This window comes from Cydia amplana, chromosome 17 (genome assembly GCF_948474715.1).
Source record: "Cydia amplana chromosome 17, ilCydAmpl1.1, whole genome shotgun sequence".
NCBI lineage: Eukaryota > Metazoa > Arthropoda > Insecta > Lepidoptera > Tortricidae > Cydia > Cydia amplana.
In genome coordinates this window covers 11,051,350-11,076,078 of record NC_086085.1, presented here as the reverse complement: position 1 = coordinate 11,076,078, position 24,729 = coordinate 11,051,350, and the positions used below count along the sequence as shown (strand labels likewise).

At 39.7% G+C, this 24,729-nt stretch overlaps 2 protein-coding genes across 2 annotated transcripts; one reads left to right on the top strand and one right to left on the bottom strand.

Annotated features, from left to right (window-relative positions):
* Window positions 1–2,391: 2,391 nt before the first annotated feature.
* LOC134655979 (CLIP domain-containing serine protease HP8-like) lies at window positions 2,392–8,828 on the bottom strand. Its single transcript, XM_063511494.1, has 7 exons — window positions 8,669–8,828; window positions 7,450–7,584; window positions 6,705–6,813; window positions 5,580–5,761; window positions 5,185–5,324; window positions 2,920–3,051; window positions 2,392–2,562 (listed from the first exon to the last, which is right to left on the bottom strand). The coding sequence occupies exons 1-7, from the start codon at window positions 8,733–8,735 to the stop codon at window positions 2,416–2,418; spliced, it is 912 nt and encodes a 303-aa protein (XP_063367564.1). The 5' UTR covers window positions 8,736–8,828; the 3' UTR covers window positions 2,392–2,415.
* Window positions 8,829–13,760: 4,932 nt separating this feature from the next.
* Window positions 13,761–23,381, top strand: LOC134655970 (phenoloxidase-activating factor 3-like). Its single transcript, XM_063511485.1, has 7 exons — window positions 13,761–14,094; window positions 15,992–16,161; window positions 18,070–18,475; window positions 19,620–19,810; window positions 20,927–21,032; window positions 22,022–22,199; window positions 23,055–23,381. Exons 1-7 carry the CDS (start codon window positions 14,037–14,039, stop codon window positions 23,293–23,295), a joined length of 1,350 nt encoding a protein of 449 aa, XP_063367555.1. The 5' UTR covers window positions 13,761–14,036; the 3' UTR covers window positions 23,296–23,381.
* Window positions 23,382–24,729: the final 1,348 nt, after the last annotated feature.

Here is a 24,729-nt window from a genome sequence, read left to right as displayed (position 1 = left end):
TTTGACTGTATTTAAGTATCCGAGTTGGAGTCTGCTGCCGTCGCTTAGTCACGTCGCCACGGCTGGACCACGGCGGATCCCTAATCGGAGCTTCAGGGTTTTCCCAATACTATAATAAAGTTTTGAGTATTTTAAGCCATGGCGTAACGTAGGGCTTAATCGGTTTTGGGTTACATCCGTGACGTAGCTCACGTAGAACTCAACGAAATTAGTCAGAAAAATGCCCTATAGGTATATAATATATTTAAAAAAAATAGACGGAACTCAGGGAAGCTAATATTATGTCAGTGCACTTTATGCATTATTGCTTACATAAGTAGCGTACCATAAAAAACTAAAGATGTTAGGAAAAAGATAATTAGGACTAAATTCACCATTGAAGTTCAAGTCACCTTAACATACATTGTTCTAATACGATGTAGTAGATAGAGCTCCACGTGAGCTCCACTAAAAAGGAAAGATTGTTTGAAATTCAACCTCTAAGGGGGTGACTTCTACCCGGTCAGTAACGTCTATGGCAATCGTAATTTGTCCTCTAATTAACTGATCTTCGGAGGTTATGGGGGACAACGTGTTTACGGTTAGGGGTAGGTGTGCCTAAATACGTAGTTTTACCTATTGTCTTTCAAATAGGCACGGTCGCAGTTGTGTATGCTGCCGTAAAATGTACTTAAGTAAAAGAACCCTAAAATCCTGGTTAAGGGCCCTTCCTGTGACCACTTTTTCCCAGTAACGAAAGTTAAATATTGCTGGTCACGTTGGAAGGGCCTCTAACTCTTATTCGTTTTATTAACAGCAGTCGTTATTATTATTGGTTCATTAATAAATAATCTCTCCAGACATCAAAAAATCTCTGTCAGCCCTATAATCTTATCTGTAGCAAAAAATAGGATCGTGATGCTGAAAAGACAAGCAAAACAGATGGTGCGATTAAATTATGTATGTATATGTGAAACCCGTTGCGGTCAGGCTGGCGTAAAAACCCAGATTATGTACCTGCCGACATAAGGGCAGAACACACCGACGATGGTAAGGAAACTCTAGACCTTGTTCAAACAAAGAAACAATATCTAGACCTTCTCAGAATTCAATTTATTTAGACTAAGTCGAATAAGTGAAAATATCGCCGGCTAATCTCTATTTTTTTTAAACATTGCATTGGGCATCCCTATATGACCGTTCGGTATAGGTGAACCAGGATCTATTGAGGGTGCGCCATGTTGCGGAATTTCACTGGAACTAATTTTTTCATACTACACTGAATTGTCACCCTATACATGAGAATAACAGCGCCCTCTTGACAATTATCATATATTACTGGTCAGGCTATAGTATCGTATATACGTATAGTCACGGTCACCTTCTGCAATTTTCTCGAGTCGAATCGGTCCCCAGTTATCCCCAGTACCTACTCACTGCACTACTTAGAAACTTTTGTTAGAAACTGTATCGGGTTAACTTCGAATGCGGGGATTGTAATCTTAAAATGAATTACAAATATTTATTATTTACTAAACTAGACGCACTTTATACTAATACAAGTACCTATAGCAACATAAATGGCGTTATTCATAAACGGCTGCTAACTTAATTAGTTGATGATCGTCGTTTGTCCCTATCTGTCGTTATGCCATAGAGAGGGACAAGCGATGATCATCAGCTGATTAACTTAGCAAACGTTTATGAATAACGCCGTATAAGTATTATACTACCTTGGAAAGCGTTGCAATGGCGGAAGTGTTTCCAACGTTTTGTAGTGCAGGTTTAGTCGATATTACCTATTTTAAACGTTACGTCAGTCAGTAATCGGCACCTTACCTAAGTTTTGACAAAATTTACAATTTAGAATTTGAGAGAAAAACTAGGGAAAAGGTGTAACTTGCATAAAAACGTTCGTGGTCTTTGAAATCTCTGGCTATTTCTCACTATTATCGCAATAAAAAATCCTGTTATAAAAAGGTACCTAAGATATATTGATCTACAGTCTAATTACTAAATACCTAATCTGTATAAGCGTCACGAATTTTCCGCCAGTGTGTATCGGCCCTAAGGATCATGTTCGAGCCTTTTTATTTAAAGCACATCTTGTTTACAAACACTTTCACATGTTCACTTTCTTTTTGTTCGTTGGTAAATTCAATTAATAAAACTCTAATTATTGCATCACGTAAAGAGAATGTAACAGTGAATGATGCCTAAATGCCGGCCGTAACATGCGGTTCCTGCATCATACAGAAATAGAAGAAAAAAGACGAGACGCGATAGATAGCGGTAGTCGAGGTAGATTCCAGCCCGGGCACTGGAGGCCTTGGTAATTTTTTCTTCCTCTATGGTATTTAGGTCGGCTTAGAAAAAAAATAGACCTTTGAAAAGTTTGAAAAACTACAGTGATTATTAATAAAATTACAAATTTATTCAAGTCGCCAATATGTTGTCTAAAATCCATCTGAGATATTCCACTGACGATGAGTAGACGCCTGGTTTCTTGATGCCGCAAATCGTCGGTCCGAAGGATACCACTCCGATGAGATAGTTCTTTGGCCCCTCATCATTATCAAAAACCTGAAATAAAATCATACTTTTATCTAAATTACTCATTTTAAGTAATAGTTCTGTTCCGCCAAACAAAAAGCGTTGGTAGCTTAGCGGTAAGACTTAATTTGAATCCCGGAGATCGCAGACGCGAGTTCAAACGCCGGCTCGTACCAATATACACAGGTGAAGGTAAGGTCATTATCGGTGGTGGAACAGAGTACTATGCGTTGACAACGCGGCGCGCTCTTTCTTTCTTCCGTGGTTGACAAAGAACTAAGTCGTAGACTAGAGTGCAAAATACTGTTGTGTAGCTATGGAAAAGTATTTTGCATTTGTAAGTGTTACTGACAACACTGGCCCCAATAAGGCCTTCTAATACTGTACCTTCATGACGGGTCCCCCCGAGTCCCCCCCGCACGCGTCCTTGTTATGTATGGCACCTGCGCAAATCTGCATAGCGGTCATCTTGAACGCCTTCCCGAATAGGTTGCATGCTGACTTCTCCACTACTGGTATCTGCAAGTTTTGATAAATCTATCTCAGTGGTTCCTAACCTTTTCAGTCCGGTCACCCCTATGCCTGATTTTACCCCTCCTCTCAATGGTAATAAAAAATAAAACGAGTACGTTTGTTGTATTGTTATATTAGGTTAGCTTATTACCCCCGTAAAATACCAGTTTTACCCCCACGGGGGTAATTAGTTAATTACCCCCAGGTTAGGAACCACTGATCTATCTGGTTGTTTGTTCTGAATCAGTTTCGTGAACACTTACAGCAGATTTTGTGGGTCAGGTAGAAGGTGGGTAGAGTCAGATAGAAGGAAGGATTAGCATGTAAACGGAAACGCCAGTCAAGAAAAACTTATACTGTCTACCCCCTTAGGCGATGTCTAGGATTATGAAGTTAAAAACTAGCTGCTGAACCAACTAAAATAGTGCAGGCCAAAGTGGCCAAATATATCGAAACATAGGTACCTTTCTTACCATAGAAATAAGAATGTGTCCCCATATATTTGGCCAGCTGTCACTATCTATTTGGTGCTTTTTTTATTAATTAATTAATTGATAGCTGAAATTTATATCACTTAAAGATAAATAAGTATTAGGTACCGACCGCCTTTCGCCTTTCTAATTTGGCGCTGTACAATACGAGTCATTCAGGAAAAGGAGATTTTTTCTTGGAAGTTCCATGGGTATTTTTTGTATGATATATTTAATACGAGTATACAACTGAAACTGTTACACTTATTGATTACCTAATGACGAAAAGGGCAAACCAAACTAGCAAAAGAAATAAAAACCAGGAAGGATAATCAAAATAATTAGTAAATTTTACAAAGTAATTGTGACGTACTTGGTTAAACAAGGATTCCCAGTCTACACATACCCATAGAGAAATATAGTAAGACAAGAGTGCTCACTCCATACATCAGTTAAACTATTAATTTCAGTGTCTACATCGTGTCACCGGAAAGTCTTATCTCAACAGCATAAGACTTTCCGGTCGGTGCTATATCTATTGTCAAGTAGCAGTACTGATAGTTCCGCTACTCGATGCTAGATGCTTCTTAGATCTTGCTCTTAGATCTTTGCCCGCTCCTCGGTAGCCATGTTCATCTTGCCCCAGCCGGCTACTGTCAGCATTTCACACAGGGGCAACGGCACTAGTTGCTCGTCACTGTATGGCAGACAGGTTGGCGCGACAATGTGCTATCTACACATACCTGAACGTATTGTAAGATCTTTACTCGCTCTTCCGTGGTCATGTTCATCTTGCCCCACCCGGCCACTGTCAGCATTGCACCCAGAGGCAACGGCACTAGTTGCTCGTCTGTATGGCAGGCAGGTTGGCGCCACAATGTGCTATCTACATATACCTGAACGTATTGTAAGATCTTTGCCCACTCCTCAGTAGCCAAGTTCATCTTGCCCCAGCTGGCCACTGTCAGCATTTCACCCAGGGGCAACGGCACTAGTTGCTCGTCCGTATGGCAGGCAGGTTAGCGCCACAATGTGCTATCTACATATACCTGAACGTATTGTAAGATCTTTGCCCGCTCCTCGGTAGCCATGTTCATCTTGCCCCAGCCGGCTACTGTCAGCATTTCACACAGGGGCAACGGCACTAGTTGCTCGTCGCTGTATGGCAGGCAGGTTGGCGCCACAATGTGCTATCTACACATACCTGAACGTATTGTAAGATCTTTGCCCGCTCCTCGGTAGCCAAGTTCATCTTGCCCCAGCCGGCTACTGTCAGCATTTCACACAGGGGCAACGGCACTAGTTGCTCGTCACTGTATGGCAGACAGGTTGGCGCGCCAATGTGCTATCTACACATACCTGAACGTATTGTAAGATCTTTGCCCGCTCCTCGGTAGTCATGTTCATCTTGCCCCAGCCGGCCACTGTCAGCATTTCACACAGGGGCAACGGCACTAGTTGCTCGTCGCTGTATGGCAGACAGGTTGGCGCCACAATGTGCTATCTACACATACCTGAACGTATTGTGAGATCTTTGCCCGCTCCTCGGTAGCCATGTTCATCTTGCCCCAGCCGGCTACTGTTAGCATTTCACACAGGGGCAACGGCACTAGTTGCTCGTCATTGTATGGCAGACAGGTTGGCGCCACAATGTGCTATCTACACATACCTGAACATATTGTAAGATCTTTGCCCGCTCCTCGGTGGTCATGTTCATCTTGCCCCACCCGGCCACTGTCAGCATTTCACCCAGGGGCAACGGAGCTAGTTGCTCGTCGGTGTATGGCAGGCAGATTGGCGCCACGTAATCTAAAAGTCGTGAATGTCTTTATATAATGTCATGGATAAAACTATGCGGCCAATGTGAAAGCACTCTTATCGTATGCCTTATGTTTATAACAATAGGTCATTTCTAGGTGATTATATACAAACAAATAAGAGTAAACTTCTCCACGCTACTTTAGAAAGGAGCACCTTAACACTTTGTAAATAATTAACTAATATAGAGCCTAATAAAGACTACCGCTCCCTGTCTAGATTCTAGACTCTAGAACACATATTCACCATGCAATTGCACAGGACTATCCAAAGAGATGATAGCGATATCGTTCTGGAAGGCCGGGTTGTTGAAGTTGGCTTCAGGTCTGATGACCTTCGGCTTCCGATCCTGGACCTTCGGCGCGCACACGTGCAGCTGACAGTCGGGGTCTGTTTCTGTGTTGTGTTCGCCTAGACGGACGAAGGACCTTATGGAAAAAAATATTCATATTACGTTCAAAAATTGATACGTACAGTGCTATAATAATATGTTACCCTTCGAAGGCCGCAAAAATATGTGACACGCTGTTATGGCTCTACAAATAAGATCGTGTCAGATATTTCTCCGGCCTTAGATTAGAAGAGTAACATATTATTGCAGGTGACTGTACCTATACATATTCAAAAATCCTTATCATCATCTGCAAAGATTCTGTGGCCAATGATGATGATAAACTGACTACGTACTTTTAAATATCATAGCTAAAAGGTTAGCTACTTCCTTTTTAGGGTTCCGTACCCAAAGGGTAAAAACGGGACCCTATTACTAAGACTCCGCTGTCCGTCCGTCCGTCCGTCCGTCTGTCACCGGGCTGTATCTCACGAACCGTGATAGCTAGACAGTTGAAATTTTCACAGATGATGTATTTCTGTTGCCGCTATAATAACAAATACTAAAAACAGAATAAAATAAAGATTTAAGTGGGGCTCCCATACAAGAAACGTGATTTTTGACCGAAGTTAAGCAACGTCGGGCGGAGTCAGTACTTGGATGGGTGACCGTTTTTTGGTTTGCTCTATTTTTTGTTGATGGTGCGGAACCCTCCGTGCGCGAGTCCGACTCGCACTTGGCCGGTTTTTATGTTTGTTTAATTGTATTGCACTATTGTTACTGGGAAATGCAGTGACAGAATCACGTTAATTCTGACTCGGAATATATAAATTTTCCCGGAACCCGGAACCAATGTATGCGGACTTTTCCTTCATATATAGGACAGCCAGCAGCAATAGTTCCTAACCGGGCGAGCTGTTCAAAATGATCTTGACGTGACTTCATTGTTCAGAGAATAAGAGCGTGTCAAGGTAATTTTGAACACCTCGCCCGCTTAGCAACTTCTGCTGCTGACTGGACAATGAAGTGCCCCAACTCACAGTTTGTATCCCGAGTCCTCGTCGGTGATGCAGTGAGCGGCGGTGAGCACGTGCCTGTTGGTGATAAGCACGCCGCCACACATCCAATCTATCTCTGGGTCGTCCTCGCCTGTTATCAAAAATAACACCACATTTTAAATATTTGTCGAAATAATCAAATTGCATACTAATACATAGTGGTGAACAAACCACGAATGAATGAACACCCAATACTTATGCAGTAGAATTATATGACAGATGATTGCTGTTCGTAACCATCAATACATTAAGCATTTAAAAATGCTGCTGCTCGCTGACTCCTCAGTGTCCTTAGTGTGTCCTCATGGTCAGTGTGTTTGACTAGTTTTGTTAGTTTACATGCGGGACAATAGTGTCCTGGGCATCTGATGATGTCCGAGAATCGAAATGAAGCCCTTTTGTCCCCCTACACTCCTCGTACTAGGTGCCCAGGTGAGGCACCACCGCGATCGTCCACCTCCGGATTACGCGACGTTAAAGGCTATGCTATAAATATAGATGTGAAATTTGCGGAACGTTTCAAAAAAGTTGGAAAATATCTCGATAATTTCAGGAAAATTTCATAGGAAATTAAGGTAACATTAATTTTGAGTACGAAAATTTTACGTATTTAATTTCCAGGAATTTTCAATGCGGATGTTTTGTAATTTTGGGAAGTTTCCGACGGCATCGGCACATCACTAGTTATAAATAGTGATTAGGTAAATACAATTATCAAATTACTAACTTGTATATCCGAGGCGAGCTATCCATGGAAACTGGCCGAGTCCGGCGTTGAACCCGCCTATTATCCGGTCCGCGGCACTGTCTCCACACTCGAACTGCTGTAGTAGCTTCCATGCGGGATGAGCCCTTATGTTATCTAAGAAAAACATCGTTATTATTAATATATTAAGGCCGATTGCATAGACTGTAATAGGCGGATTAGACTCTCGCGCGAGCCACGAGACGAGCCGCGAGCCGAGCCACGAGACGAGAGTGTAAGCGGTGGGCTCGCGGCTCGTCTCGTGGCTCGCAAGCTCGTCGAGCTAATATAATTTAAACACTAACGACACGGCATAAGGTTTATAACCGAATGACAAGCCGAACGCGAGTGTAAGCGGTGGACTCGCGTCTCGTGGCGCGGCTCGCGGTTCGTCTCGTGGCTCGCGCGAGAGTCTAAATCGACTATAAACGTCGTACGAGTAGTTTCAAAATTTTTGCTTAGTACAGTCAGCGGCAGAAGTTGCTAAGCGGGCGAGGTGTACAAAATTACCTTGACACGCTCTTAGTCTCTTAACAATAAAGTCGCGTCAAGATCATTTGGAACACCTCGCCCGCTTAGCAACTATTGCTGCTGACTGTACGAAAAGTTTGACACTTTGTTAAATTTAACGTTGATTATACGTGCAGTGTAATCTGCCAATAACAGTTGATATGCCGTTGAAATAAAGTCAAATGGAGTATGAAGATAGTGTATTTTGCCGGGGCAAGGAAAACAGTGAGAAAATTCCATATATATAATTATGTGTTTAATTTGCCCTATTATTTATAACTCTTGCTAGACCGGAATTTCAGGTCGAGAATGATTTAAGCGGCGATCGAAGTGAAAAGCAGTTTAGTAAACACACGGTTGGTAAAACCTAATACCCTAGCACCGACATATACCTATACTGTACTTTACTTAAAGAATGTGAAGAAATTCAATCTAAATACTAAACAATAACATTAAAAAATAATGTAGATGTATGTAAGGAATGTCGCGATACGTGGCGTAGTGCTCTCGTCCCCCCACGGCAACTTTACAGGCAAATAGATGTGCCTGAAAGGGATGATTCGGAGTCTAACACAAGGAACATTATGTTAATATTCCCTAGCATGTTTTAGGAAAACAGGAATACGGTCACCAATTACGACAAACTAAGTTTAAAAAGTGCGTAGGTACTGGTAGGCCATAGGAAACTTACCATTATTACCAGCTACAGGATATACAAACTCTATGACTACAACTAAAACTACAGTGCACTTAATCATGACTACAGCCGAGTAATTTAAAAGCTAAACATTGTTCGCGACCGCACGGTTTTACCAAACTCCCATTACTACATGTCGAGCGAAGTAATGGCGGTACTGTGGATAACCAATCCGACCCGCCGATAAAATAGGGCCTTAATCGAAAGAAATGAGTTAACAAATCGTAAAACTAAATCGCCTGTGTTTCTACAAATTAGTTTTTACAATATCGATCAAGCAATAGCAACGTGGGGTTTCAAATAAAGAAGGAATTGCAACGAACTGCAGCCGTATCTAATGTCAGCAACTGGAGCGGAATTTAAGCGTTAAAAAATATCAACATGATGTACCTAATCATTTAATCAATTTAATATTTCTCTTATGTTCCAGTTCTAGATGCATTAAAAGTAATATGTAATCAATAAAAAACATAAAGCAAAAGTGCTGATTATTTTTCAACCACTCTTAAAGACTATATTTATGACTGAACTATAAACAACTGAACTGGTGAGGGATGAAAAGTGATTGCGTGTAGCGGAGATGAGAATGTTGAGATGGATTTGTGGCGTGACGAGAATGGATAGAAGAAAAAAATCAGGCACTTGGAACTTCTACCTCCTAACCCCTTAAATGGAAGATTGTATGATACTTAAAAGCAAATTTTGATGCTAAAGTTCTGATAGTTGATATAGGGATTCCTTATTAACTCACATTTATAGACGGGTCTAATGGCTCCTCTACACGATGGGCCAGCGCCGGCCACTCCAAGGGACGCATTTATGCGTTAGAGGGAGCAAGTGATATTGCTATCTCATTCTACCGCATGGCTGCGTCCCTTGGAGTGGCCGGCGTTGGCCCATCGTGAAGAGGAGCCATAACGCGAAATTTAAATGTGAGTTAACATGTGTTCAAAACGCAAAAGTTTTAAATATTATATAGGGACTCCTTGTTTAAATAGGTAATATAATCTTTAATAGAATAAAACCGACTTCTCTAACTACTAGCCTAACCCACTTAACGGTGCTTATACTTTATTTGGTAATATGTATACATTTTATGGTAATCATAGTGGTTGATTTAGTTTAGGTATCATAGTGGTTTTCCGGGTCAAGGTCCGGGTCTGGGTCCGAGTCCGAGTACGGGTCCGAGTCCGGAGTCCGGGGCCCAATCCAAGTCAAAATCGAAATTGAAAATCACAAAACGTGTACTATGCGTTGTTGAGGAGTTCTGTTCTGATCATCATCAGCAGTTCCACTTCATCAAATGCCACAGTTTTTAATGTAAACGCTTGATTTTCTGATGAAATTATATAAAATTCTATACGGATGCCTTTAAGATTTGAGAAGTTCCCTCGATTCCTCATGGATACCATGTTCAGGACTTGATATTGACATAAATGTGCCTAAAAACCTAACTTGCTTAACAAACATAACGAAAAGGACAAATCGCCAAATGCGAGCTATGCGTCGTTGAAGAGTTCCGTTATGATCATCATCAGCAGTTCCACTTCATCAAATGCGACAGTTTTTAATGAAAATGCTCGATTTTCTGATGAAAATACAAAAATCTCTATACGCATGCCTTTAAGATTGGAGGAGTTCCCTCGATTCCTCGTGGATCCCATCATCAGAACTCGAGCTTGACAAAATTGTGTCTTAAAAACTTAACTTGCTTAACAAACATAACGAAGAGGACAAATCGCCAAACGTGAACTATGCGTCGTTGAAGAGTTCTGTTCTGATCATCATCAGCAGTTCCACTTCATCAAATGTCACTTTTTTTTATGTATATGCTTGATTTGTTGATGAAAATACAAAAATCTCTATACGCATGCCTTTAAGATTTGAGGAGTTCCCACGATTCCTCATGGATCCCATCATCAGCACTCGAGCTTGACAAAAATGTAGCTTAAAAACTTAACTTGCTTAACAAACATAACGAAGAGGACAAATCGTCAGACATGTGCTATGCATCGTTGAAGAGTTCCGTTCTGATCATCATCAGCAGTTCCACTTCATCAAATGTCACTTTTTTGAATGTATATGCTTGATTTGTTGATAAAAATACAAAAATCACTATATGTGTGCCTTTAAGATTTGAGGAGTTCCCTCGATTCCTCATGGATCCCATCATCAGAACTGGGTTTTGACAAAAACGGGACCAATCTGTATGCATATACATACAATCAAAAAAATAATTTTCAAAATCGGTCCAGTAATGACGGAGATATGGAGTAACAAACATAAAAAAAAAATAAAAAAAATAAAAAAAAAAAAATAAAAAATAAAAAAAAACATACAACCGAATTGATAACCTCCTCCTTTTAGATTTGGAAGTCGGTTAAAAATATAAAATAGGTACATATTTCAGGAGTTTTTGTAAATCACTTTTTAAATTAGGGAATGAAAGATTTTCATAAGCAACTTACAAAAAATGTGAAATCTTACCAAAAACATTTTTATGTAAAATATTGCCAAGCAAGACTCATGTAGAGCCAAGTTTTTTTTATTTTTATTTTTTTTTATTCATAAGTCATAAATTGTATGTATACATGTTGATTGAGAATCAATACAATTTTACCCAGTGGGTGTAGCTACATATTTACTTAAAGTCTATTTTTTTATTCCGTAGACTGAAATGACAGTTAATTGTATGAACATGAAATGTCATTTCATACTATTAACTGTCATTTCAGTCTACCGAATAAAAAAATAGACTTTATATACTTATTAACTAAGAATTTATATTATGGGGCATAACTCAATGACAAATTGTTTAACTGCTGTCACAAATTTCAAACTCTACACGCCCTGACTCTACAAACCCTAACTTCACCTACAACTTAGTTCAACTACCTATCCCTTTCACCCGATTAAGAGAGGATTTCTGGGATAAAAATTATCCTATGTCCTTCCCCGGGACTTGATTCTAAAACTAATCTCTATACCAAATTTAAACTAAATCGGTTCAGCGGTTCAAGCATGAAGAGACACAGACAGACAGAAACACTTTCGCTTTTATAATATTAAATATTAAGTATGGATTTCAGGTAGATCGAACAAAAGAGCGAGGTTGTAGATATAGTTATTTGTACAACAAGAGATCAAAGTTTGATATTTCTTCGAGTGCTTATTTTGAGTCCCGTGCAAGCGAAAGTTTCTATACTATACTATAATTTAGAATCTTGAGCGTAGTAAGGGACTCCAAGAGCGCACGAGATGTAAATAACTTTGATCTCGTGTAGTTCACAAAACTTTTCACCTCAGCAGTGAGAACATATTAGAGAACCCGAAAATGTATTCCTTCTTCATCACTTACCTCTATTCACTAATGTTTTCTTAAGATATACCAACAATTAAGTTTTCACCTCAGCAGCTCGAACAAAGGTACTTTGCTACTTAAAAACAGTGAGCAAAATCGCATTTTGCTCACTGTTTTTAAGTAGCAAAGTACCCTTGTTCGAGCTGCTGAGGTGAAAATAATATTACGCACTGTTTCCACAATTACTACATTCTTCTAATTTACTGTGCTTAGTGCATTAATGAGTTTTCCATGACATTAAGCCATAGCTAATGGGTAGCGCGCATAGTGACGTGAGAAGCTAACATTCATTATGTAATTAACTTCTTAGGGATCAGCAATGTCTAGGTAATAAACTATCTATTAGTAACTAATATTACAAGGTCGGTAGACTTAAGCGAGTTCTGGGGGCCTAGGGGGTTGTGCACAAATCACGCGAGGTGTTTCCGGCTACGTTTTTCTTAGTTTCGTTCAATGTAGAAAAATACACGTGAGGTCTCCTTATACCACCCTGATTTTTTTGTGACCCCCTCCCCTTGAATCAGTCTCCAAGTTTGTATATCTCAGCAGTACACTAACATGTCAGGGAGGTGCAGACGAAGACGTCGAGAGCAGAATTAAGAAGGCAAAAGCTGCATTTGCTCAACTCAAGCCTGTCTGGGACTCAAACGTTCTCACTCGCCGCGTAAAAATCTCCCTCTTCGAATCCACCGTCAAGTCCGTGCTGCTCTTCGGCTGTGAGACGTGGAGAGTGACAAAGGGGCTGACACACAAGCTACAAGTGTTTGTCAATAAGTCCCTTCGGTCGATTATCCGCATATTCTGGCCGAAGACCATAAGAAATGAGGATTTGTGGAGTATGTGCCGACAACCTCCGGTCGCCCAAGAAGTAGCGCTGCGGAAGTGGAGATGGATCGGTCATACCCTGCGAAGAGGAGATACAAACATCGCCAGTATCGCGTTCGAGTGGCGGCCTCAGGGCGGGAAGCGAGCCCGCACCTGGAGGCGCAGCATAGAGAACGAGCTGTCAGCCGTAGTACTGAACTGGAACGAGGCCAAGACGGTTGCTCAAGACAGGAAGGCGTGGAAGGATCTTGTGGAGGCCCTATGCACCTCCGGGGTGCCCTAGGACAGACAACAGCAACAGCCCTCCCCTTTCCCAAGCCCTAGCCAAGATGACAATCATTTTTATTGTATGATCGTCTGTAAGGTATGTAAATATGTATGGTCCGTTGCTTGAAAATAATACGTACCTATTTGATCTGATTTGATTTGTAATAAAAAAGAAAAAATGTATCGGGATGACAGACTATGCTACTAAAAGTCTCGCGACTATTTCCATAGGTACATTAACCTATTTAAGTTTCGATTGTCATTTTCCAATTTGTATCAACGATTGCCATCTTGCTAAGGCCCCTTAATACAAATACCAAGCATACCTACTGACTGATTTCGTCATGCTCAAGCTACTCAGTCTAAACTCGATCAAGTACCTAAGAAGTATGTTTTATTTAGATTTACTTATTTTTAACAAAGTTGTCAATGATGTCAATGTTGATGATGGTGGGAATTGGGATACCTATACTAAGTAAATGTGTCAGTACATATAGAAATCAATTTTCCCATATCTCATAAACATTGTCATCGCCCCAAAAAACCCCCTGCTCCAACGTCAATTAAAGATCGTAAACTGATCTACAAACTAGTCTCCTAACAAGTCCATCAGTTGCTGATTCACGCCCGATCACCTGCCTGACCAGTATGATAACAACCGTCAGCAAGCCACCACCGCCGCTCCAAACGAGATCACACGAGCTAAATAAAATAACGAATAACAGCTGGTCGTGTCAAACAACGTGTTATCTCAAAACATAACCTAAAAGTTAATTAAACTCGTAATTAACTATAGACTTTAGTCACACGTAGTCGGCGGCAGAACGCGTTTCGCTACGCGATAGTGTTTTGTTTTCGAAACGTCGCCCGAGAGATGCGGACTATTAATTAGAGCGAGACGAAAGCAAAATGTCCCAGTGGTTGTTTGTGACGTCTGTGTTTGTGTTGCTCCTGAGGGCGGAATGCAGTAAGTACCCGCGTTTTGGTGAATTATGTGACGAAGACGTCATCCAATTAACACATTCACTGCCCACCGTCATACAAGTTTGTTCCTAGGCCACGCCCCCTGGCAGTGAATGCGTTAACCCACAAAAATCTGCTAATAAAATTTGAACTTTCTGTCAAAATGTAAAATCATTAATTTTATGACAAATTCTTGAGGATGCATCTATTTCGCTAAACTACATTCTGGTGACATTAGCTAGTTTACTTATTGAAAAAGAAAGGTTGTCAGTGCGGCTTTCTCCTATCTGCATTAAATAATAATTGACTTTTAGGTATGTACAACAGCATTAAATAAAATTACCGGTGGACATACTTTCAGATCTTTTTAAAGGTTTCACAACATTATGAACCGGTCCAGGACCGTTTAAGAGCCCGTTAACGATTTTAGAGCCAAAATGTAAAATTGATAGACTTAGTCGTTGAAATTGAACACCTTTTGTTACGTAATATCTAAATAATAAGTATTGGTTTCTATTAGCACGTCTTCTCATCTTGCCTTTTAATAATGAGGTCCCGAGCGTGCGTCACCGTCACCGGCAATATATGACGTGAAGGGGCAGTTTTTAAAAATTCATCAAACAATTATAGTGGTAAATTATACAAAATGATGTATAAGAACAGTTTTAGGAAATGTTGTAGATTGTTTAAGTATCAAAATTATATTCACGAAAAATCGTCACTTGTTTTGAAGTAATTTCTGGTGACAATTGATTTCGTCCAACTTTCATTTAGATACTCTTGTTCAATATCATATAACTGATATAACAAATATGTAGTCTATTAAAGTTGGAGTACAGGATATGTACAGGAATTACAATTTTTAACAGTCCAAATTTTACAAATAAGATCGACAAAATCAGTGCGCGTTTACCTAAACGTCAATCAGAAATAAAATCATTACTAATTTAGTGTGTCTGTTTTCTGAAAAAAAGATCTGTTTGCGACTAAAATCGACACTAGGCTCTTAAGAAAATACTCAACGAGGAAGAGACTGATTTCGGGGAAATTTATGCAGTAAAATCCTCGAAATCCAACTACGCCTAGTCGCCTATTATGCTCGCATACCACATACGTCACTTTAATTACGTTAGAATCTTCCTTAATTGAGCCTCTGGCAGAAATAAAGATCGGAGGCCACTTTTTACGTATGCTTGTGTGTAGTTAAGTGCTTTTTTACATATTGACCGATGACCCTTAGTCTCACTTCATGGAAATTCATCAGAGTTGCCTATTCATATTGCCTTGAATCTAGGCACGTCACGTCAAGTCATAAAAACACTGTTGTTTTTGTTAGACACACTTTTTTTGCTGACTGTACTTCTTCTCATTTCCATATCTGTCTACTTTTTGAGACGTTTCTAATGAGCCTAAACTCGGTGTCTTTGTCATAAGTATATACATATATAGGGATGTGTTTTCTGTATCAGCCAGACCAGTTCCAATTACGTTAGCTTATTATTGTATTACTCTCCTCGGAATTGCAGACGTACGTTCTCCAAATTTCAACTGAATCAATCGTAAATATATTATGTAGGGTGAATAAGATGTGTCCTAGTAGACGTCTACTAGGACACATCTTATGTAGGTATATACAAATACGAAGTGAAGTTTTTAATTTGTACTTAAAACCCATAAAAGGTTAAAGAAAATGGGTTATTTTTTATACAGCGACTGTCAGTGTATTTGTGCTCATAGAAGTCATAGATATTCTAACTGACCATAATGTGTCTCGTACCAGTGAACATTATGTCAAGCAGTTTGATTGGAGTTGCTTCTTCAAAGGCAGAAACCTCGTATGAACTGAAATTATCCGGTTGCCCAACGTGAAGAACTACTTTTTATCTTTCCGTTTTTCCCAGGATTCGTCGGTGACAAATGCCAAGCGGAAGGCAGACCGGGCATGTGCAGACTCCTCGACGACTGCCGGCCACTTCTCGAAGAAATCAAGAGATGCGGGACCCCCATGCCGGCGCACATTAGGAGGAAGCTGCAGACGCTTATGTGTGGCTTTGACACTGATAAGCCTATCGTACGTAACTTTAATCGTTAGTGTGTTAGAGTTTCTTAATTCTCATCGTCAGCTTCGGAGTACGGAGGCTCGAGGGTAGGCATTAAGTCAAAGTCAAAGCATGGTTATTACGGATGATGGTTCCTACCTACACTGAAAATTTTGCAGCATTCAGCAACCAACGTTCGTTTTTCTGCGGGCAACGCTTCGTATAATTGATTAATGTTTATAGCTACCTCCCAGCGCTCGGGATTCCTTTATAGAATCTTTCGCTTCGTACAGGGTTCAATGTACGCGCTCAGTGTAAACATTTCATTTTGCCCCATTGTATCAGATTTTATGATCATTTCGAACCAATGAAAGGTCAAAGGATATCCATTAGGTAATAGGTACCTGCCTATTCGGCAAACATCCAACTGATTGACACAAGCTTCCTCTCATTATACAAGAGGGATTTGACTACAATAAAGCATTTACCCTATCTATGCGAATTAAAGTACCTACATTTCACAACTATTTAATTTAATTTAAGAATACAATACAATACTCAGCATGTACAACTTCATCAAGTGAACTATGTTGACAATAAAATAGCCGGTTGTTGTCGTTAGTTAAATAAATGCATTTAAATAATTAGTAGCTAACATCAACAGAGGCTAAGAAGTATAAAATTATACTGTTAGTAAATGCCATCGTAATACCTATAGAGCTATTTTCCTTAATGCCTTCGTGTACCAAAAAGAAACTTACGACTCTTACCATAGAGCGCAAATATCTTTGGCTCCTCTGCTCATTGTAGATGTAGACGTTTAAATTCATACACGGGGACAGATTTACGCGGCTAGTTTCGCACGTAGGTACATATTTGTGTTGTTTACTTGATTTAAATACGAGGCAAATTTGTTGATATTTAAACGAGCAATTCTTGTTAATTATGATTCTGTAACCTCTGGGAAAAGGTCATATAATCTAATCTAATACCTTTAAACGAGCAATTCTTGCATATTTATCTATATATTTAATATCTGGGAGACCGAGCTTTGCTCGGTAAACATATAAAAACTTAAAAATGAGCGTTTTCCCAGAGATAAGACCTAGCTAGATCGATTTTTTGCTCCCGAAAACCCCCATATAGCAAATTAATTCATCGATATGTTTCAGAGATCGCCGAAATAAATAAATAAACAAACAAGAATTGCTCGTTTAAAGGTATTAGATAGATAGATAGATGATAGATAGATATGTATATATATTAGGGGGATCTCGGGAACGGCTCTAACGCTTTCGATGAAATTTGCTATATGGGGTTTTTTGGGGGCGATAAATTGATCTAGCTAGGTCTTATCTCTGGGAAAACGCGCATTTTTGATTTTTTATGATTTCCGAGCAAAGCTCGGTCTCCCGGATATTTGTCATATAAAGTGTAGCTTAATTACTCATTTTGGTCAGGAAATGTGTGTATGTGTGTATGTATTTTAGTAGCTCTAATTGTATGACTAACCTGGTTGTTACTATGGGATTCCGATATTGTTTGTATTGTCTAAGTATAATATATTTTTAGCATTCATCAATGAATATTCTTATCATAATAAATAAACGGTTCCTAACTTCTTCATTCCACACTCGTATGTCATGTCATATACCTATGTCATGTCTAACTGACAGTTTTCTTTTTCAAAGAGATAGTTTGTCAAAGGACTGTCTCATTTCAAACATAGACAGAGAGAATCATACTATCTTTGTCTTACACTTGTACTAGCAACCAAAAGAAAAGGATGAGTACCTATAGTTGTTTTGTTCTTATTTACTGACAATACTTACTTACATAACATTTGTCAGTTGAACAGGTTCTGACAACAGATTTGATTTTAAGAACCCATTAAGAACCTGAATAAATCGTAACGTTCATCCAAATTTTCTTGCCAACAGGTATGTTGTCAGTCAGAATCGCAGACGACGGAACTACCAACCCCCCTCTTCACAGTACCCCACGGGCTAGGCGTCCCCTTTAACAACAATTGGGAAGACTCTCCACAAAACTGGGGCTCATTTACTACATCTAGTACTAGAAGACCATCATGGAATAGTGGTACACCCACTAGAAGACCATCTTGGAACAGTGATACTACTACAACTAAAAGACCATCTTTGACCAATGAAAATGGTATAACCAATAATAAGAATGGAAAAGAAGAAGCGGTAGATGTGAGAAATCATAGGAACTTTAGGCTGTTGCCGACGGATTGCGGGGTTATTGAAGATGATAAGATTTGGGGAGGCAATAGAACGAGACTGTTTGAAATGCCGTGGATGGTGCTCATCTCTTACAATTCAGGTAAATACTTATGTAAACGTATTGAGTATTCGAATATTTATTAATAGGACGTACTTACACGTCAAGTTACGATTTTATAAAAAAAACGAGAAAAAATCCGGATGAGACGATAATTCACATTTTGTATGCAAGTCTCATATGTGCTTGGCTCCTATGTATTAAAATTTACCTCTATGGATGTCTATGGTTATTACCGACGTGCGATAGTTTATCTTATTCACAAAACAAGAATGAATTAAGCCCCTTTTAAGTTCTTCAAAGCCAAATAGAACTCGATATGAAACTGATTAAATATTTATGCAAGTCTGGCGTCACAGGCGGTTTTGCGTAGGATATTAGGTATATACGTAAACAATCATAATAGTTTAAAATAGGTACATAGTTGTTACGGTACCCACTTAACTCAAGTGCCTTATGTCATCGATTTTAAATTGACACACATGAATAAAAAGCCAAGGCTATCTTTAATACATATTGATTGGTCGTAATCATTCTGTTGGTTGTTTATGCATCATATTAATATTATAATATTATATTTCATGGATTTAATGATGTATTGATAAAAGATATAAAAGATAGTTTATTCAAGTAGGCATAATTACAATGCGCTTATGAACGTCAAATAAAGCTAGGTAGACCGGCTCCAACGGATGTTACGGGAACATCGTCAGGATAGGTATATTGGAATTATTTCCACCTTAAATTATACTCTGAAGTAATAAATACTTGTGTTATTATTAGCAAATATCCATAAGGTTTATTATCTACTCTTTCTATCTAATTTAAAGACTTCATAATTTAAGGAATTTATACTACTGTTCATAATATAGAATATAGTCATGTGACTCATGTGCTTAAATTAAATCACATATGTATTTACGCTTCTTTCTCTCATGTCCTGTTTTAATTTTGAAGTAGAAATACTACTTTCCTTTGTAGCTTCATAGACAACACGCTTCTCTATTGTCTCATTAAATTTGTCTCCCAAAAAAAGGTATAAACGTGCAAAAAATTTAATTATGCGCGGTGACTTGGTCTGTCTCTCCTTGCATGCATGACGTCATGATAGCCCTATAGCGCTAGATAGCGGTGGATTTAAATACTAGATCTGAATACATTTTGATTAAAGCTTGGAATATTCCAGCAAGAGGCACCAAGCTAAGCTGTGGAGGTACCCTTATCCACGAGCGTTACGTTTTGACGGCGGCGCACTGCGTGTCGTTTCTGGGCGAGCGATTGAAACTGTCAGGAGTCGTGCTGGGAGAGTACGACACCAGAACCGACCCGGACTGCGAGTGGGACGAGGGGGAGAGGATGTGCGCTCCTAGTACCCGGGTTAGTATTGTTTTTAGACTTTTGGAGTGCCATTGCCGAGTCAGTATGAGGCAGAAAGCTGAGGAGAGTGAAGAGGTATCTACGAGCGCTGAGTGTTAATGGCGGTGCACTGGGTGTCGTTTTTGGCGAGCGTTTGAAATTTTCCGGAGTCGTGCTGAGAGAGTATATGACACAAGAACTAATCCGGATGCGAGTGGGACGAGGGGGAGAGGATGAGCGCTCCTACTACACTGCTACTTATTATTTTTTAATACAGTTGCTCAAAAAGTGCTACTTTACGTAGCTGTTTAGCGTGCGGAAAGTTGGTTATCTCGAACTAGTGCTTTTTACTTTTCCAATTTTTTTAAATTTATACTTGTTCCAATTCACGACTACTTATTGATGAGTGTTAATATTAGTTTCCTTTAAACGTCGTAATCAGCATAAAAACCTACCGTTAATGTAAGAATACGAAAAATATTACATATTTCATATTTAATTACTTACCTCTTCATCAATATAACACGTTTATTTTTTAATATTCAATATTGAAAATTCCGTTCTTAATAAGTTGACTGAATGGAACGGAATAGCTGCCAAACGCCCATAGATATAATATACTTAAAGACGACGTCTAACCGAGCTGTCACTGTTACCACTTTTGTTTAGTGTACGATTAACAATGTTTTTCTTATTTTTTCGCAACTGTATTAAAAAACGTCGTTCGATACACGTGCGGAAATGTCATTCTTCACTCGTCCCGAGTCTTGCCACTCGCCTGCGGCTCGTGGCAAGATATCTCGGTACTCGTGAAGTAATGACATACCTTCCGCACTAGCATCGAAATGTACTATTTCTATTCAGTCGTTATACTTGCAGAATATCGTGGTTAATTGGCAGTGTCAGATATTGCTTGCTTTATATAATTAGCATTTCCCGCAATTTATTATGATTGGATTTTTTTTATTAATATATTTTTGACTTAAGTAAGGTTTGCATAAAAAATGTTTATTTTTATCGATTTTGATCTACCTATGCGGGCGGTTAATCCAGGGAAAAAAAATCCTCGCAATTTTTTTGTATAAAGTACGGTGAAAGGAAATTCGTTAACTAAGTAATATGTGTGTGCTTTTTCAGAACGTGACCGTCGATACCATTATCCCACACCCCGGCTACAGTCCGCAGAACTTATTTGATGACATCGCGCTTCTAAGGCTCTCTGAGCCAGCGGATTTTTCGCAAGGTAAGTTAAACTTTTGATAGTCTGACTTGCAGGGTTAGTACAATTGTCGCTACTCAGATAACGCTCGCTCTTGTCGTTATTTGGCTCTCACTGGTATCTAATGCCGGCTGTACACACTCATCGAGAGACCTCGAGACAGGCCGAGAATGAGTGTGTATTATGTATGTATACATATTGCTCCCGCCCTTCTTCTATTGGGTCATATTTTTGCGAGAGGCTCTCGACGTATGTGTACAGCCGGCATAACGCTAAACAAAGAGTGTCTCTGGTTTCTCGCACGCGAATTAAGTCTTGTGTTAATTGCAGTCTAAACATGTAACGATATTGCAATAAACTTACTGTAAGGAAAAACTAGGTTCCCTATAGTTTAGCTTTTACCTTGCTCACCATTTAAAACTACTTCGAACTCGTAAAACTTGGCAATTATAATATGGTACTTTCCATAGTTCTCATAGTAGGTAAGTACTCCATCAAAGGATACGCTTCGTTTGCTTGTCTATGACACAGCATGAGTTTTCTCACGCATCGAGCGCGATTGCGGCTTAGGAAATTAAACAGTTGCTGATTAATATCTATGCGGATGGAAATACGTATATTTTTTTTATACCACGTCGGTGGCAACCAAGCATACGGACGCCTGCAACTCCCTGGAGCCTGTTGTCACGGCAACATATCACGTTGCCGACCCATTAAAAAAATCCTGTACTGTACCTACTGTTGTACTTAGGTTTAGTTTCTTGAAGCTTGAAGCTGTAGTGTAGGTATGCTTTATGTTTTTTTTACTAGTATAGTGCCCTATTAACAGATATTTCGATCAAAGCACAGGAGTTGTTGTCCTCCTTCTTCACGATCCTAGGAGACGTATTGGGCTGAAACCGGTGGGTCTTTTACCCATACCCAGACCAGACGTTTACCAGTTTTCGTAGCGCTTATATTATAATGTTGAGAAAAACTTTAAAAATGTTATACCTATTATCTCCGTGTTTCAGATAACTTGAAACCAGTGTGTCTACCATCGACGCCAGAGCTACAAGCGGACAGTATGGTCGGGCAGCAGGTGGCGGTGACGGGGTGGGGCGCCACGGAGGACGGGCTGCAGTCGCCCGTGCTGCTCAGCGTGGCGCTGCCGGTCGTATCCAATTCGGAATGCCAGGATGCTTACAACGGGTACTAACCAAGCCCCAATAAGTCATTAAATTGACGAACGTGCCAGCATGCCAGCGTTGCTTCTCGCTGCCTCTTAAAGTTAGGAAGCTAAAGCAACAGTAACCGGGTCTCATTTGCGAGTAGCGCAAAAGAAACTACTTTTTCGAAGTAATTTCTTTACTGGCGCTTTCATCGTCCTCCTAGCGTGGTCTCGCCATTTTGCCCCAGCTAACTTAATTGGAAGCTTTGTGTATAGTACAATCACCTGCAATAATATGTTACTCTTTGAAGGCAGCAAAAATATGTGACAAGCTCTTATGGCTCTACAAATAAGATCGTGTCAGATATTTTTGCGGCCTTCGTTGTGTAACATATTATTACAGGTGACTGTACAGTCAGCAGCAGAAGTTGCTAAGCGGGCCAGGTGTTCAGAATGATCTTGACGCGACATTATTGAATAAGAATAAGAAGGTTTTTATTGTCCACTGTGTATACATATAGATGATCTTACAAATAAATGGTATCAACAGCTGCCCTTTGCGAACATACAATACAATTCTTATTCATACAATTGTTAAGAGAATAAGAGCGTGTCAAGGTAATTTTGTACACCCCGCCCGCTTAGCAACTTCTGCTGCTGACTGTACAATCGGAAACTCTTCTGGTCTTCTTAGCTAGCGCCTTGACGATATTTAAAATAGTCAGAATGTCATACTTAAATTCCCGTAACATAATCCGCCTTTCGACAGTCGGGTAAAGATAAGGATAAAAGATAGTTTATTCAAGTAGGCATAAATACAATGCGCTTATGAACGAAATATGTATGTTTAGAATTAGAAGCGACATACAAACTTTAATTAATATCTTTCTTTTCAGTTCCCCTCGCATCTACAATCGTCAGATGTGCGCTGGCGGCGTCCCAGATAAAGACTCCTGTGGAGGCGACTCAGGAGGCCCCCTCCTACACCCGGGGGTAGTAGGTCGAGTAGGGCTCCGCTACGTGCAGCGTGGGATAGTGTCCTATGGCTCTAAGCGGTGTGGGGTTGGAGGCTTCCCTGGTGTTTACACCAGGGTGGGGCACTATATGGACTGGATACTGGACAATATGCGGCCTTGATGTAGGGGTTGTTCCAGAGGCCCTCTTACACCCGGGGGTAGTAGGTCGAGTAAGGCTCCGTTACGTGCATCAGAGAGGGATAATGTCTTACGGGTATAAACGATGTGTAGTTGGGGACACGTCACCAGAGTATGGTCTAGATACTGGAGGCCCTTTCTTTTGAGGCCTCACGGATCTCTGGTGTATGTTGCGTTGTATCGTGTACTTCGTTTGAATGCGTTTTATTTATCTTGTTGACTTAGTGCAATAATTTCAACCGATCTATCAAAATAAATACGCAGTGTATCAAAAATCGCATGCGATTTGTCACGAATCCCTTAAGGCATTCAAATTTAAATCTTTTTAGGTTAAAGGAACTGTTCACAATGTTGTATTGAACAATATACAACATATACGCGCTTTTTGGTGCGCTGAAATCAAATTAAATACTCATTATTATGTGCCGTTAGTTAATAACGAATAGCTTAAGATTTTATATGTAGTTTAGGTTTAAGCTTCGTAAATACTAAATACATATATGTTTCCGATCATAGACTAGGAATCCTCTAGACGGTGTTTAGAGCAATTATTTCATGAAACCGATGCTGCCAAAAATACTGGGGTGATGCGGGGGACGAGGTGAGCGAATCCCGTGCCGTGATTGGTCCGTTCAAAGACACGGACCAATCACGGCACGGGATTTTGACACTTTGACTCGAAGATGGAGTAAAACTACCGTATATTTGTGGCAGAGGGGGTAGCGTTACTATGCTCAGTCTAATGTCTTGTCTGTGGTTTCCGATATACCTACCTACCGTAATGTGACTTATTTATTAAGCACATGTTTTTGCGTTGTTGCATAATTTAATCTAATGTACTTTACCAAACTTTTCATACGGCAATGGTCTCAAAAAAGACCATCCTGTAACATCATTTTTTTGTATTTTTTTCTTGTACAGAATATTTAGGACTATAAGTAGATGGCGACGAGGCTTAAATTGAGATTTTCAGTCTTGTCCGTTAAAGGGATAACGAAAACTTTCAAGGCAAAGTCTAAGAACTAAATGAAAGAAGTTAACTTTAGAGCGTTGCGAGAGTTTCGAGATAGGACGCGAACAAATTATGCATTCACAATATTAACACATCAAATCCATGTTATTTATTTTAAATATGTATAATTCAAATATCATCATACTACTTTGTGCTCTTGTGTATAAAATGCGATTTCGCCTAATAATAAAAAAAAACCTTTCCAAGCGGATATTGCTAAAAGGTGCGAAAACTCGCAATAGTTGCAATAATAATGAGGCAAACTAAGTATGCAAAAATATCTTAGATAATATTATTTGTAGAACCAAAGAGCGTGTCATAGTTATATTGTTGCTCGCTTTTTTGCCATACCTATTTTAAATTATTTTATGCTAGAAGTATGTACCTTGTATATGTAATTATCTA

Excerpts from the sequence above, each read along its gene's own strand:
- LOC134655970 (XM_063511485.1), top strand. The coding sequence starts at position 14,037 with ATGTCCCAGTGGTTGTTTGTGACGTCTGTGTTTGTGTTGCTCCTGAGG. Across the intron at positions 16,162-18,069 it reads TTGACACTGATAAGCCTATC|GTATGTTGTCAGTCAGAATC; the intron begins GTACGTAACTTT and ends TCTTGCCAACAG. Across the intron at positions 21,033-22,021 it reads GCCAGCGGATTTTTCGCAAG|ATAACTTGAAACCAGTGTGT; the intron begins GTAAGTTAAACT and ends TCCGTGTTTCAG.
- LOC134655979 (XM_063511494.1), bottom strand. The coding sequence starts at position 8,735 with ATGATTAAGTGCACTGTAGTTTTAGTTGTAGTCATAGAGTTTGTATAT. Across the intron at positions 7,585-8,668 it reads TCCTGTAGCTGGTAATAATG|ATAACATAAGGGCTCATCCC; the intron begins GTAAGTTTCCTA and ends TGTTTTTCTTAG. Across the intron at positions 6,814-7,449 it reads AGCTCGCCTCGGATATACAA|GCGAGGACGACCCAGAGATA; the intron begins GTTAGTAATTTG and ends TTTTGATAACAG.